Source organism: Mustela putorius, unplaced genomic scaffold (genome assembly GCF_011764305.1).
Source record: "Mustela putorius furo isolate JIRA1106 unplaced genomic scaffold, ASM1176430v1.1 tig00000135_pilon_pilon_pilon, whole genome shotgun sequence".
Taxonomy (NCBI): domain Eukaryota; kingdom Metazoa; phylum Chordata; class Mammalia; order Carnivora; family Mustelidae; genus Mustela; species Mustela putorius.
The window spans coordinates 6084715-6101840 of record NW_025421292.1 but is presented as its reverse complement, the minus strand read 5'-3'; the positions used below and the strand labels follow the sequence as shown (position 1 = coordinate 6101840).

At 39.5% G+C, this 17126-nt stretch overlaps 1 protein-coding gene across 4 annotated transcripts in view; it reads right to left on the bottom strand.

Annotated features, from left to right (window-relative positions):
- Positions 1 to 877: 877 nt before the first annotated feature.
- The window catches only part of SLC17A5 (solute carrier family 17 member 5), a 47854-nt gene continuing 31605 nt past the window's right edge, over positions 878 to 17126 (bottom strand). For 3 of the 4 annotated variants that reach the window (XM_045074787.1, XM_004770726.3, XM_004770725.3), the window contains 2 exons: positions 5993 to 6083; positions 878 to 2304 (listed from right to left, as the gene is read on the bottom strand). In XM_045074787.1, coding sequence (XP_044930722.1) covers positions 2167 to 2304; positions 5993 to 6083 — 229 coding nt within the window. In that variant the 3' untranslated portion in view covers positions 878 to 2166. The remainder of the gene's footprint in view (positions 2305 to 5992; positions 6084 to 17126) is intronic. The other variant, XM_045074788.1, reaches the window with a different exon arrangement.

Below are 17126 nucleotides of genomic sequence, written 5' to 3'. Positions count from 1 at the left end.
AACTGGAATGGAAAAGACAGGTGGTTAATTCTACACGGTGTTGGGGGTGGGGTGGAGGTGGACGGAGGAGGAATGAAAAATGAGTCCAGCCCCAAGCCGAAGTGACTGGGGAAACGGAGCTCCTAGCAAGAGTAAGAAAAGTGGCGGGAACAGCAGGTTTTATTGGGGGTGGAGGTGGAGGTGAAGGAGAGAGGTTGGATTTAAAGTCCCAAGTGTGGAGAAGATAACCAGATGGGGATGTCCAGTGGGCAGCTGAAAACCTGGTGGTGATTACGCAGTAGCTTGAGCAACAGGTGTTTGTTTATTTAAATGATGCTTTAAACAGTCACATTGCCACATGTAGTAAGGTGAAAATTAATTCTCCTTCCTACCCCTGGTTGCCTGTTTTTCTCTCTCCAGGCCACCACTCTTTCTGGTTTCTTGAATATCATGGTAGAGATACTCTGTATGTATTTGTGGTTTTATGTCCCCAGAAGAATTTCATACTTTTGTTTTTAAAGGTTAGAGAAGACTTGAGTGTCTTCGAGACAGGTGGAAAAGAACAAGAAGAAAGGTGGAGATTGAAGAAGCGAATTACAGAGGAATTACTAAGTAAAGAGCTTAGAGCAGGAGAGGGTGTAGGTCTGTGGTGTAGGCATATGTAGTGTAGTATGTGGTGTAGGCATATGCTTCGGGGAGAAGAGCGGGCCCTCTGCAAAGCTAGGAAGGGCAGGCTGATGGCAACAGAGATTCCTCATGCTATCTCCCTTAGATGGCCCGAGTGTCCTTGGCCTGGTGGTGGCACAGAGAGGGACCCGGGGAGATAGCCTGGTGGCTTGAGGAGGATGGCAGAGATGTCACATAGCCAATCAAGATACTAGAGATAACCATAGGACTGTCAGATCCAAAAACCAATCCAAAAATGTTTATTGTGATGATTTATAAAAGAAATATCACCATAGCAATGTAAAGCTATTTACAGATTTAAAAATAAATTTACAGAAATATATTCACATCATATTACATGAATCAGTTTTACTTAAAATGTTACAGGTAGTGTTGAACAAACATAGAAAAACATAAATCAAGTTCTAAATCACATAAATGCCCTCCAAGCATGCTCAAGAGCCGCTGGAAAGTGGTTCGGAGGAAAAACTGGAAAATAGTATTTTAGCAACCGGAAGTAAGGATGATTCCACTACTGGTTGTAGGTGATGGGGCCAAATAAAAGTCACTTCAATTTGCAACTGAAACCAGAAGGTTACATGTAGACAAATGGGAAAAAAAAAAAGTGTTTTAAGAAAATTTTTTTACTTATTCTGGCGAAGCCCAGAGAACACAGAGAGTTGGAAATTTATGTTCTAATCCACGTGAATGTTGTTTTAATAAAGGATAATTTTATTTGTGGCTAATTGGGCATCACACCATTCTCTTGAAGGTTACATGCCAATCAATGTTCCAGTTTGGGGGTGGGGGGGAGGGAAAGTGTGAGGATTTGTATGGAGACCGTGGAGGTGCCTCTTGCTGCCCGGGGGCCTGCTCGAATCTTCCTCGACACATTAACAACGCCTAGGGGAAGAACACCATCTGAAGACTTGGCGCTGACCCTGGCCTTGGATGCCGCCTCTGATAAATGCTGGGCATCGTCCCTGAAGTCAGGGAGGGAATGCTTGGCAGCTGCCTGGGCATGCTTCCCTTCGTGTGGTTGCCAAGCCAGATTATACCGTGGCTGGCAGCTCTGTGGAGATGCTATCGTTTGAGACCTAAGTGTCAGGGGCTGTGGTCAACAAATAATTTATATGAGGAAAGTAGTAAAAAACAAGTGTTTACCAAGACCTGAGAATTATTATGTAGTTTAATTAAGCAAAGGTATAGAGGGGTCCATTCAACTCATTCCTTCAAGGATGCCCCTTAAAAATCAATAGAACTTCCCTACTTTATGTTGCCTGATTTATAGCCAGATATATGACCCTCAAGTGTAAGTTACAGGATACATGTTATTAATGATTAAAAATAGTGAATTTTACTAATCTGGCAACTTGTGACATTTCATGATTACAAGCCTTAAAAATTTCATCCAGTTTTTTCTTATATAGACTGCATACACATTTAAAATATCAAAGGCACTTTTAGGTTACATGATAAACAAAAATACTTCAATAGAGACAGGATTATTTATTGGTTCCTTCAGTTTCTGTGTCCATGTCGATCGTCGAGAGCCCAGTTTTGCACTTCACCTTTGGCAAATAGCGAGAAGAAAATGGCACCAAACACATTGATAGCAGCAGCGATGTAGAAAACTGTTTGCCATTCTCTAATAGTGTTCTACAGGGAGAAAGAGAAACATGCACATGAAAAAAATTTTGTTTATAGTCAGCTTTATAGAAAAGGTGGGATCACAAGACTGTTACAACAAGTCTCATGATGAAAACAACCCAAGCTCCCTCCACAGTGAAACTGTGATATATTTGCTCAGTGGAATACTATACAGCAACTAAAATGAATGAGCTACAACAGCGTAGATGCAGCTCACTAACGAAATGTTACACAGAAGCCAGACACAAAAGAGTACATATTAAATGACTGCATTTTTTATCAAACTCAATTATATAAAAGTTCAAAATTACACAAAACTAATTCATAGTGTTAAAAGTAGGAATAGGGGCTCCTCTTGGTAGGGTGAAAGGGGAATGTCAGCCAGGAGCACCCAGAGGCTTTGCGAGAGAGATAACGTCCCGTTTCTTGACGGGTGTTGGTTACATGAGTGTGTGAACATTCATCCAGCTGTATACTTAGGATCTGTGTATTTCTACTCCAACATTTACTCAAAGTTCACTCAGATTTACTCAAAATAAAACATGGCATGGCTTTCAGCGATGTGGTACTAGGAAAGCTGTATGCTTGCCCATCATTTCCCTAGTTCTTAGGTGGGAGATATAAGCCAGATCAAGAAAGGATGAGTTAAGATGGGCTTTGAATTTCAAGTTTGAGGCCCAGCACAGAGAACTCTTGATGGACCCACAAAACAGGACATGGATGAGATCTGCCAGTTAAGCGATCAGCAAAACACAATTGTTTAGCGTATAATATAGTGGTATAAAAACATCAGGCAGTTAGCTAATTTCTGGGTCATGTGACTAACTTAAACAACCATTTTTTGGATTTTGCAATGTCAGTCTAACCAGAATGCTACATCTGCAGCATGAAGAAAAGAAAAAGCAAGCAGGGGAATTGGCAATGAGGGAGAAAAAGGAAAGGCACTAGGAAGCTAGTATGAGGTCATTCTTTTAGGAAAAAAGGAAAATCATGGAGAAAGACAGCACTCTGTTATGCTGATCAGAGATTCATGTATTTTGGTAAAAAAAAAAAAAACTTAGAAATCCATCTTAAATTTTAGTAACTGTTTAGATATGCTAACAATATGTTACTTATTTGTACTTGGCTCATTCTGCAAAGTTTCTGAGGCAGTGCAATAATTTTCAATTGTGAGCAATTACAATTGTAAAGGCAAGTATGTGTTTCTCCTTTTTTTTTTTTTTTAAAGATTTTATTTATTTTGAGAGAGAAAGAGAGTGTGTGTGTGCATACATGCAGAGGGAGGAACAGAGGGAGTGAGAGAATCCCAAGCAGACCCCACACTGAGCACAGAGCCAGATGCAGGGTTCTATCCCACCACCCCGAGGATCATGACTTGAGCTGAAATCAAGAATCTGATGCTTGGGGCGCTTGGGTGGCTCAGTTGTTAGGCATCTGCCTTCGGCTCAGGTAATGATCCCTGAGTCCTGAGATCAAGCCCTGCATCGAGCTCTGCATTAAGCCCTGCATTGAGCCCGGCATCAGGCTCCCTGCTCAGTGAGAAGCCTGCTTCTCCATCTCCCACTCCCCCTGCTTGAGTTCCTTCTCTTGCTGTGTCTCTCTCTGTCAAAAAATAAATAAATAAAATATTTTTTAAAAAGTCTGATGCTCAACAGACTCAGCCACTCAGGGACCCCTGTGTTCTCCTTAAAAAAAAAAAAAAAAAAATCCTTTTAATAACATTAAACAAATGCTATGATAGCCTATCCAAATCCAGTTCAGTTCCCACTTTATAAACATTCAAGACTGAGGAATCCAGGTATTCTTAGCAGAAATACTATGATTATCCATAATAAATGAAATTAATACATGGTAGTACGTTGACTTAGGTTCCTGTGTTGCCACAGTGCTCCGCAGAGATAAGGTTAAACATTTCTGACATGTCCATATGGAGACAAAGAATTCTAGGGGGGGGGAAAAATCACAACTTTCCCAACATTCGTTTCTATTAAGTGAGAGAACATAGTAACAAGGAGGCTTGGGTTCATTCAAGTAAGGAATCAGAAATGGTGGGAGCAGGGGTGCCTGGGTGGCTCAGTCTGCCAATTTGGCTCAGGTCATGATCTCAGGGTCCTGGGATAAACCCTCACATTAGGCTTCCCACTCAATGGGGAGTCTGCTTGTCTCCTTCTGCCCCTTCTGTCTCCTTCCGCCTGCACAAAGGAACAAACTCTCTTAAATAAATAAATCTTGAAATGAATGAATGAATGAATGAATGAGTGGTGGGAGCAGAGAAGAAATAGGAACACTCATTGTGGTGAACACATACACATCTGAAATCAGTATATTTAGTAATAAGAAAGGTGGTAAGCATATTCTGAAATTCTTAAGGATTAGGTGGTGTTAATCTGATCACAGAGACAAAGAGAAAATTAAGTCTCTTAGAGCTTTAAGTCAGCCACTTAAAAAATATATTTCAACAGGCTTTAGATTTTTTTAAACAGAAATTTTGAGTCAGAGGTCTTTTATTTTTCTTTCTTATACACTGTGAGCCACTGGTACAGTGCTGAATCTCTGCTGACTGATGTGGCACCACGCTGCCTCCCTTGCTGGAGGTGAGACCACCCCAGGGCCCTCTGCATTTCGGAGGCTCAGTGCCCTTCCCACACCTTGCTCACTCCTCCAGGGCTCCTTCCCCGCAAATTGTGTGCGCTCTCCCCTGTGCCCACCGCACCCTGCACACTTTTTTTTCCCCTGCGGCATTCGTCACTGTACTTTAGCTATTTGATTATGTGCCATCCCTAAATGAGGATTTTCACAAGTGCAGAAGCTTGTCATTTTGGCTTTGGATCCTCAGTACCTGCTATATTAATAGTCACTCATGAAATGCCTGTAGAATCCGTGTTTGACCATTTCAGGGCTCGCTAACTCATAAGGCAGCCCTTTCCACAGAGTAGACAGCTTTTAACAGAATTTTCCTATTGTGTCCTCATTACTTCTCTTCACCTATCTTTGTGGAACTGCCAAGAATAAGTCACCATCTCTTGTGTGGTCGTCCTTCAAGATGTGAAGACACATGCCATGTCTTCTCAAGTCTTCTGCTCCTCTCCGTGGTGATCACTTCCCTAGTTCCTTACTCATTCCCACGTGACTTCCCGATACCTCACCTTTGTGGATCCACTTCTTGAATAACTTTCCATTGCCAGTTTTGATTTGTTCAAACCAAAGATACAAGTTACTTACCTTGTAAAATATCACCACTTTTAAGTACTTGTGTGGTGTGAGCTACAACAGCTTTGTTGAACTTAGTTCTGTTGTTTTGTCTAAAAACCAAGGGGTGTTCTTGGAAAATATTATTTTCCTGTCCAGTATGGCACTTACCTTTTTGCTGATGTAAAGAGTTGCACAAGAATAAACATTCAGAATTTTACTCTCAATTAAAATATACTCAAACTTGGGGTGCCTGGGTGGCTCAGTGGGTTAAAGCCTCTGCCTTCAGCTCAGGTCATGATCTCAGGGTCTTGGGATGGAGCCCCGCATCCGGCTCTCTGCTCAGCCTACTTCCCCTCCCCTCCCTCTGTCTGCCTACTGGTGATCTCTGTCTGTCAAATAAATAAATAAAATATTAAAAAATATATATATACTCAAATTTTGACAGATGTGCAGACTCAAGTGAATTGTGTTGACGTTTGCATATATAAGCAAATTATCTACTTACATCAGGGGTCAGACTTTTAGCAATGACAGGCCCAGCCATTCCTGGAATAGTGGCAAATGTATTTGTGATGCCCAGCAGGATACCAGCATACCTGCAGAAAACATTTTCATAGAGATTACTGTGTTACACATTGAAGTAGCTTCTTTCAACAGATAGCTGTACTACTTTCAGAACAGTTTATATTTTTGTGAATTTTCATGTTTAAAAGAAATGTCTTACCAAGCTGGACTGAATATATTTAGCTGGTGAAAAACTTGCATTTCAATAGTTAATAAGCATTCTAATATTACATAGGGGAACGCCACCACTGAAATGAAAATCCTCTTTATAGTGATTTAGAAAAGTGTTGAGATTGATTTTCGTACAGGGTACAGGACTGTGTTAGACAGGAAGTTTGATGTATCTTAAGATTCTTTAGTTTTTTTAAAAAAAGGAAGAATTTATTTCCTGATTACAAAATCTATTTCATTGTTGAAAATAAAAAAAAATTTAAGGAAATAAAATTACCTTTGAGAAAATTGATATTAATACTTTGGTAAATATTTTAATTATTTTTATTTATATGTATATATTTCTAATATACTATTATGAAATGAAATAATATTGAACATAGCAATTTCCGATTTACTTATTCCACTTATCACGTATATGCGTATAGCTAAGTCGTTGCATACTTCCCAGAGTTAGACAAGTTTGGTATACATTGTATGGGTGTATATATAACAAAAAATGCATTTTTAATAACTCAGGGAAAGTTGATTTATGTTAAGAATAAAGCTTAGAGGAGTTGGATATTCTTAGTTATGTTTAGATGCAAATCTTTAAAGGAAGAATTCCTGCTTGTATTTGGAAAGTGCTAATGGTCTGATTTCTCCAATATATAAGGAATGTAAACTAAGGAAGGCTGAATGAAACGCTTACTTTCCATAAAGAAGTCATACTGAACTTCTAGTCAGGAGACCTAAAGATCCTGTGACTTCTAGTTGTACCATTGACCATCTATGTGACCTTGGCCAGTCAGTGATAGATTATTTCCCTTATCACTCATGGGTTCATAGATGTTCACATGTAACGTACCTGCTGCTCCCATGTGAGTCCCCCCCCCCCCCACCAAGTACACTAAAACATTATTTTTGAGTATAACATACATATGGAAATGAACACAAACCATAAGTGCACAGTGTGATTAATTTTTATAAAGTGAACAGAACCATGTCACTAGCACCCAGTCAAAATACAGAATCTACTAGAATAAACTTTTTTTTTTTTAAAGATTTTATTTATTTATTTGGCAGACAGATCACAAGTACGCAGAGAGGCAGGCAGAGAGAGAGGAGGAAGCAGGCTCCCCGCTGAGCAGTGAGCCCGATGCGGGACTCAATCCCAGAAGGCAGAGGCTTTAACCCACTGAGCCACCCAGGCGCCCCTGGAATAAACATTTTTAAGGATATTTTATACATGGCTGAACTGCCTCTCAGTCTGTATAAGCTTTAATTTGAATAATCATAATTTTTTGAGGTCATTCCTACTCTAAAACTTACGAGGATGGCTTAATGCTTGCCCTTAAGGAGATTATAATAATTTGCCTGATTTGCAATGGCCTCGCCCTCCCTGGTCCATCTACCTGGTCTCACTACCCAGTGCTGCAGACTGTGTCACTTCCGATTCCGACAGCTCCCACCCAGCTGCTCCCATCTGCTATGCTCATTCCTGTTATCCTCCTTCATACTCTACTCGCTGTCTGAAATCCATATTCCTTCTGTCCAGACCACTTACTCAGCACCTCTTCCGCGAAGCTTCCTTTGTCTAGTTCAGCTCACACTGAGCCCTGTCTTTCCAGAACTTTATTAAGTCCTTAAAGCCAGTGCTATGGGTTCTAGGAGGTAATTGTTCTCTAAGTCAAGTTTGCTAATTCAGATTCCATAGTCTCACTGCAAAGTCGTGCTTTATTTCCCTTTATTATTTGCAGGGCCAGCACATATATGCTCGTTCAGTACATGCTGACAAGAGAAGTGGCACATGACCCGCAGTTGTTCCAGGCCCTGACCATGGAACCCCGGGGCACTGGCTGTGCTGGCTGCTGGTGCTTTGTCTCACAGACGCAAATACCTCTCTTGGGTACCGGCTCCAAAGCGTGCTTATTCCTGATCCAAATGGAACCACACAGTATGCAACCTTTTGGATTACATATGGGGTTTGCTAAACATCCCAGGGACGCCTGGGTGGCTCAGTGGGTTTGGCATTTGCCTTCGGGCTCAGGTCATGATCCCAGGATCCTGGGATCGAGTCCCGCATTGGGCTCCTTGCTCAGAGGGGAGCCTGTGTCTCCCTCTGCTTGCAGCTCTCCCTGTTTGTGCTTTCTGACAAATAAATAAATAAAATCTCTAAAAAAATAAACAAATAAACATCATCCCAAGTTGTTGTGTGTATCAATAGTTTATTCGTTTTTTATTGCTCTCTCTCTCTTTAACTGAAGAAGCTGGGGTTTTGTCCTATAGAGAGTCTTGCATTCTGTTTTGTGTAGATTGCATCCCTGAGATACCATATAACATAATCTTACATTCGCTGTATTTCCTGTACACTGATAGTATCTAGACCACAGATCTCAGAGCATGGGTTAGAGTTAGTTTTGATATTTTTAGCGAGAAAATTTAAAGATGATGGTGGAGTTAAAAATTGGTGAACTAAGTAAATGGCATTTATAATTTTTTCATAAAAGTCATCTAGGTATATAAAAAGTCCAATTAGAACTTTTGTTTTGAGGGGCACCTGGGTGGCTCAGTGGGTTAAAGCCTCTGCCTTTGGCTCAGGTCATGATCCCAGTGTCCTGTGATCGAGCCCTGTGTCAGGCTCTCTGCTTAGAGGGGAGCCTGCTTCCTCCTCTCTCTGCCTGCCTCTCTGTCTACTTGTGATCTCTGTCAAACAAATAAAATCTTTAAAAAAAAAAAAAAAGAACTTTTTTTTTTTTTGAGAGTGAGAGCAAGCACAAGCAGGGGTTGGAGGAGTAGCAGAGGGAGAGGGACAAGCGGACTCTATGCTGAACATACAGAGTCTGTCATGGGACTCAGTCTCAGGACCCTGAGATTATGACCTGAGCCAGAATCAAGAGTTGAGGGCAGAACCGACTGAGCCACCCAGCTGCCCCAAGAACTTTTCATTTTCATGAAATAATCAGTATTATCATAAAATAAAATACAAATTAAAGAAGCTCAGTATTTATTAGTCCATCCGGTCTTATTGTGGGGTACTATTATTTCTAGTAGTATTTAGGATCTAGTGTCTTGGCTGCAGATGATTAATCTGCAATTTCTCTCCCCATTTTCCTTGTGGACAAGTGCCTGATATGGACTGAACTGTGTCCTCTCAAAATTCATATGTTGAAGTCTTAACTCCCACTGTGACTTCTTTGGAGCTACAACTTTCAGGAGGTAATAAAGGTTAAATAAGTGTAGGGTCTTAACCCAATAGGATTGGTGGCCTTGCAAGAGGAGGAAGAGAGAGAACTCACTCTATCTCTGTGAGGACTGACCAAGGAAAGGCTATGTGAGGACACAGGGAGAAGGGGGCCATCTGTAAGCAAGGAAAAGAGCTCTCACCAGAACTTGACTATGCTGAGACCCTGATCTCCAACTTTGAGCTTCCAGAACTGTGAGAAAATAAACTTCTACTTTTTTAAGCTCTCTGGTCTGTGGCATTCTGAACGGCAGTTGACTAATACGGTGCCTAAATAAAACATCCTGCTGAAACCAAGTCAATAATCTACAACCATCACACATTTTTATGTTCAAAACTCGTTCATACTGGATACAGTAACAAAAGCGTACAGCACAGGTCTTTTTGGCTTATGCCCTTTAGGGAGTGTATCTTAAATTAACCAAGCTTGGCAGAACATGTCTTTTTTTTTTTTTTTTTTTTTTAGTTAAACTATTAACACCTTGGCAGTAGGAGGAACCAACTGCAATGTTGCCAGGCCTTTTCAGTGACAGATATTAAGTGCAGACGAACGCTGTGAAATCCTGAATGTCAGCACCAAGAAACTCATTCAAGTATTTATATTACACTTGGCCAGGCAGGGCCATGAAAGATGGATGACTGCTGGGGAAAAAAACATGTTGTACAGACCCAGTCTGTATTCTGTGTTGGTGCAGTACTAGCGTGCTCTGGGATTAATCTTAAAAGTCTCTCCAATTCCTGTGTATCTGGGCAACAAAATTATCCACAGAAAATCTATTTTAATCTAGAGAGGAAAAGGCTTGAAAAATACCACAAACACATCTTTATGTTAAAAGGATTACTGATTGTATATTGAAAAACCTATGTCAGGCGTGGCTCTAAATATTTTACACATATCCCATTTTAATAGTAAAATCCACTCCATAAGGTAGGGATTCCTATCTCCATACTACAGATGAAGAAAGACTGTAAAATGTTACCCAATTTGTCTGACTCCAAATCAGTACTTAGTAATACAAGGTTATAATCTGTTATGCTGCCTGAATAATGCTGCCACAGTCATCACCAAATTCAGTCTAAAGGAATTACCAGTTTTCTTGAGCTTGATTTTTCACCATAAGCTCCAGTGCTGAATGCTTAACAGTCTGTGGCCCTCAAATATTCTTGTTCTAATTACCAGAGCTTTATCTAGTGCATGGGCACTCAGTTGTTACCAAAGAAAAAGCAACTAAGCTACAACGTGGTCAAAAGATAGGTGATCCCCCAGTTACCCAAGACATGGAGAACTAGAAACAACCTAGCATCCTTTGAAGGAAGAAATTCTAGGTGGAAAATAAAAACTGCAAGCTCTCCTGAAGGGCTGAATCAAAATATAAGGGAGGGAAATCATTTTGACTTTGATGAGATGACCTTACATTTGTATAGTGATATATTTTTAGAAGTTACATATGTTGTTCACATATATACATATATTGATTACTACTATATATCTGGAGGTAAGTACATGGTGCACATGTGTACTTAACAACTTCTACAACTACCTGTTGAAATCATTTATGTTACTAAACTGTTTGGTTTCATACTATATCTAGATAAATGTCCTTTTTGACCTACAATTCACAGAATGCCAGGGCTAGAACAGGGTCTTCAAGATATGAAGTTTAACCACTCAGCTGATGCCTGAAGCCCAGTTCCAGGATCCTGTTTGGCCATTATCCAGTATATGCTTCAGGATGTGACCTTACCATCCTCCCAAACTACCAGAAGCTTCTACAGATGCAAACAGGGACCATATTACCTTCGTGTCTGTGTCTTCAACATTTGGTAGAATGCCCGGGTACAGTGTTTGTTAAATGACTAGATCCTTTAATCCACATGCCATGACACTGAAATTTAGTAATTACACACCCACCTAATTGTACATCCAATTCATCTTTTTCCAACTTATCCAAAAGGTTATCATGGGAGATCTACTTGAAATCCTCATGTACCATATTTATTGTGTTCCCTTTCTGTATGAGGCTAAAAATGTTGAGAAATTAGACCATTTTGCTCTTTTGGCTGTTAATGATCCAATGGTTACTCCTCAGTAATCAGACTTTTCTTTTCCAAGAGCTCACCAATCAGCCCTTTATTATTTTACTTGGATTGATTTGTAATCCTGGTCATGGGACCTGACTCAAAGTTTCCCAGAAAATAATAGTCTATTGTGTTATGTGCAAATGCACTTACGATAATGAGCTAAGTGTATAAGCAAGTGTATATGTGTTCTATAATCTTATAAGGTAGGTACTATGTGTGCATGTATATATATATAAATATAAATATATATACACATATATATTCCCCCCTCCCACCTTCCCAGAAGTTCTTGCCAGATTCCAGAGCTCCTGAAGGACTGAAGGTACCTGATGAATCCTGAATTACATTTCAGCTCCATGAAATGGAGTGGGTGGCTCACTACCTTTTTCTGGCTAGCTGGCTAGTGGGCCAATTTTATGTTCCTTACAATTTTTACTTCTCATATTTATTTACTTAGTTTTAAAATAAACTCACATAAACTGAGGCAACCAGAGTATGTATCTGTTCTTGGCAATGAGTTCTTTTCCATGAGTTTTCAAAATAACTACTAAACGATGACCAATTTTTAAGATCTTCAAGAGACAACCTGATGTAGCAGAAAGATCCTTGAATCATGTTGCTGAGACCTGGATTCAAATCTCAGGTCTGCCATTTCCTAGGGGTGACTTTGGAAGCCACCCAACTCCTCTGTACCTGAATTTCTTCATCTTCAAAATGAGTTCTTCCTGCTCACATCTCCATGCATTGTAGTGGACATTACCAGTGGCCTCCTCAGCATCCATTCCCATGAGGTTTGGGGGATACTGACTCCTTCACCTCTAACTTTAGGGTGGGTGCTAATTGTCCTAAAGTCAGATGGTATTCTCTTGGCTGTAGGGATTGGTTCAGGGGTGGTTATGTAACTTGCTTTGGTTCAATCAAAATGAAACCTAGGACTTACTATCATGGTACAGAGAGAAAAAGAATCTTCTTCCTTGACCAATGTGAGTAAAGAAGCATGCGATTCTGGTAGTTACTGGCAATCATTTCATTGTGTGATTTAAGAAGCACACCCAGTCTCAGGGTGAAACTAATATGAAAGCTAGAGAGTGGAAAAGAAATGAATCTTTGGTAATATTAGTGGACAGCTGATGTCAACTCTTGTCTGAAACCAACTGTCACTGGATTTTATGCTAAAGTGAATCAATAGACTATGCTGTTTAGCCAGCTTGAATTAAGATTTCTATTAGTTCAACTAAAAGCATCTGAGAGATAACACAGTCTAGCTACCTTGTGCCCAGACCCTCAATTCCCATATCCCATATTCATCAACCCTCAGCTTGTTAAAATCTCAACCTAAATCAATCCTACAGCACATTTTCAGTCCTACACTTGGGCTGCTGAACACCACTGAAAGAACAACTCTGTAAAATAGAGAAGTACAAAATTCATCTCCAATTGCCTCTGATCCTTGTCAATGCCAAAAATCCCTTCAATGAGTTCTTATTGACAATTTTCCCCGGTAGCTAGTTTGAACTTTTATGATTCTCAAATCTTTCTTCTTCACCTATCTTCTTTCTTAGTCTCAGCAATGAACTTGAGTCCCATGTCACAAAGAAATCAAAGACTGACAGTTAAGATTTTTCAATTAGTTATCTACTGCTACACTATAAATTACTTCAAACCTTGCAGCTGAGGACAACAAATATTTATCCTCTCACAGTTTCTGTGGGTCAGGAATGTCGAAGTGGTTTAGCTGGGTGGTTCTGGGTCGGATTTTCTCACGAAGTTTCAGTCATGTTGGCTGGAGCTGCATTACCCACTTCTAAGCTCACTCATGTGGCTGCTAGCGATGGCCTTGGTTCTCCCCAAGTTGGCCTTGCCGCAGAGCTCCTAAGTGTCCTCCCTACATGATAGATGAGTCATCTGAGAGAGACAGAGAGCAAGGAAGCTGTTGTGATGCCTTTTAATGACCTAGTCAGATATCACTACTTTTGCCACATTCACTAGAAACAAGTCACTAAATCCAGCCTACACCCAAGAGAAGGGGAAATAGGCTCCATCTTCCAAAGGGAGAAGATGGAGAATGTGTGGACATATTTTGAGTCACTACAATTCCCATGTTCTCATCTCACTCAACTCAGAACTTTTCTTTAACTGAACCCACCTTACTACCTTCCATTTCTTCTTATTTGGAAGATAATCCCTCTACTTTGACTCTGAGTTTCATCCCTTCCTGACATCTACCAACCACTAGTTGTCACTTCTTCCTTTCAGCTTTAACCTTTCCTTGTTTATTGGACTTCTTTTCTCACTGCATTTACAACCTGGGTCTGTTTCACCTTAAAAAAACAAACAAACAAAAAAACCCAGTCAATCTTCCATCAATATGTGTCTCTCTTTAGTTTTTTTCTCCTTCCCTTCATAGTTTATAGTTTTGAAACAGTTGTTTATTGGCAGTGGTTCTCAAATTTTTAAAGTCCATGAAAACCACCAGGAGGAGCGACAAAATGCAGATAGATTCTTTCCCTAGCCCTGTGATCCGTGATTCTACTTTATTTTTAAGAAGCACTCCTGATGATTTTGATATGGACGGGCTAAGGATCTCACTTTTGAGATCATTGCTTTATCCTGACGGTCTTCACTTCCTTATCTTTCCATTCATTCCTTATGTCACTACAGCTTAGCGTCCTTCTCCCTGTTCTACAGAAGCCTTTTCACCAATATGTTTAATGAACTTCTCCATCTGGAGAGGAACACTTTCATTCTTGCTTTGCTTGGCTTCTCTGTGGCATCTGACACTGTTAATCAAGCCCTCCCATTGGGAATTCCAGTCTCTACTTATTTTCCTTCTCTTTCTCCTGTTCCTTCTTTTCAGTTACTCTTGCGTCAGGTTCTTTCTCTTGATGAATTCCGAAGATTTTCATCATTTCCTGAGTATTTTTTATCCAATTCCATGGCTTTATCTACAACTCATATGTTGTAGATCTAAATCTTTTATTAGATTTACATCTGAATCTTTAGATGTTGTAGATCTAAATCTTTATCTCGTATCCAGAGGCCATTCTTGAAGATTGGATGATCTTGGCTTTCTTTCCTTTTTTTTTAAAGATTTATTTATTTGACAGACAGAGTTCCCAAGTAGGCAGAGAGGCAGGCAGAGAGAGAGGAGGAAGCAGGCTCCCCGCTGAGCAGAGAGCCCGATGTGGGGCTCAATCCCAGGACCTTGAGATCATGACCTGAGCCAAAAGCAGAGGCTTTAACCCACTGAGCCACCCAGGCGCCCCGATCTTGGCTTTCTTGACAACACATTCTTAATTTTCCTTCTATCTTCCCTGTTGCTCCTTTTTAGTTTCCTTTTCTAGTTATTTCCCTCTTTCTTTGTTTGCCAAGATCCAGTCCTGGGATCACTTGTCACTCTCTCCCAAGGCAATTTTTGTCTTTCAATGCTTTAAAATGTGTATTATTATTCCTTAATTTTCATTTCCAATCCAAATGCTGAGATCCAGATCCATAAATCCTACTGCCTTTAACTACTATTTTCTAGATGTTTTCACAAATATCTAAAATTTAACATGTCTGAAATGTTTATTTTCCTCCAAGACTCTTCCTCCTTCAGGTATCCCAGTTCCAATAAGTGGCACATCCATCTATCCAGCTGCAGATACAGAATGCCTAGAAATCATCACGTTTGATCTCTCCTTGCTCTTCAGGTCTAATCTATTGTCAAGTCCCATCTATTGTATGGGTGCCCTTATAGGAAGAATGAGAGACACTGGAGCTCTTTCTCTCTCTGCACACATGTGAGCATGCCTTCAGACACATGAGGGAAGTACCATGGGTGCATATAGCAAAAAGCAGCCCATCTGCAAACCAGATAGTTCTGACAAGAAACTAAACATGCTGGCACCTTGATCTTGGATGTTGAACTGTGAGAAAATAAATTTCTGTTGTTTAAGCTACCTAGTCTGTGGTATTTTGTTCTGGCAGCCTGAGCAGAAAGCCCTATGGGGCTCCATCCCAGGACCCTGCAATCATGACCTGAGCTGAAGGCAGACGGTTAACTGACTGAGCCACTCAGATGCCCCTAAACTTTTTTACTTCTTACTCACCAATAAGTATACTCAATAAGCATTTCCTAGCTTGTAAGTTACAGAAAAATTCTTCCCTCTGTTTTGATTTTTTTTTGACGAAAGACTTTGGTATATTGTAAACAATTCAACATTAGACATTTGGTCTCATGATAAAACCAGAGATTATTCCTTCAACAAATGTTTACTGAGCACCCTCTATGTGCCAGGCATTGTAATAAAACTTTCATGCATGGGGGTGCATGGGTGGTTCAGTGGGTTAAAGCCTCTGCCTTTGGCTCAGGTCATGATCCCAGGGTCCTGGGATGGAGCCCCGCATCCGGCTCTCTGCTCAGCAGGGAGCCTGCTTCCCCCACCCCTCTCTGACAGCCTCTCTGCCTACTTGTGATCTCTCTGTCAAATAAAAAAAAAATTAAAGAAAAAACCCAACAACTTTCATGCATGATCAATTTTGGGATGTGAAATATTACGTTCCTAGATAGGATAAGACATATTTAGAGTTTTCTTTTTTTTTAATCACAATAGACTTTTTACATACAGTGTAATATTTTTACTATTCTGATTATCAGATCCTTATACTTTAAAAATGTAATTCACCATTACATTAAAAAAATGAAACATTTTATATTTAAGTGGGATTAATGTAATCTTCTAAATAAAAAAAAAAAAAATCACATGAAACTATACAAGAGATGTTTGAACTTCAGAATTTAAACACTGCCAAGACTGTAACTAATGGGTTTAATAATTAATCACATCTATTTCTAGTTCTGAAAGTTTAAATTGATTTTAATTATATGAAATACTATGACAATAATTAACTCAAGAAGGTACCACTTTCTCTGTAAAATGGGTGGCTATTTAGTCAGTATATAACCAATTATTGCTCTTACAAATTTCTAATTACCAACAAAAACATTACTGTCTAAGGCAAGTAGTTACCATTGTTAGTTAAATAAACAACTGCCAGATCCAAACCGTATAAAAGAATGACAGGCTCCATAGGCTTATGCAGTTTAACTTTTGTTAGAATTCTAAATTTTGAGGGTTCTTCTATCCCAGGTATGTGATTAGATTAGCAAGGCATAAATCAATGAGATAAAGTAATATGCAGTCACATATTGTTAATGTAGTTAATTCCATGAAAGAATTATGTGAAAGTAAATTGATATATAAAAAGTAAATAAATAACGTAATATCCATAAAGTATGGCTAAATATTAAAATATGTCTATTTAAATTATTTTGGGTATGAAGTAGAGAAGTTGAGAGGATAAAATATCTTTATAAGTAAAATCTTATTTAGATATACTATTTCCTTTTATTCCTAATCTCAGAAAATATTGTATTTCTAACCTCAATCTCAATATTATTGTCAATATAGATTTACATAGTACCCTGTGGAATTCACTACTATGCAGATACTTTTAATATTTATTTATTTATTTATTTATTTATTTATTTATTTATTTATGTAAGCTCTATGTCCTATGTGGTGCTTGAACTCATGACCCCAGGAACAAGAGATCA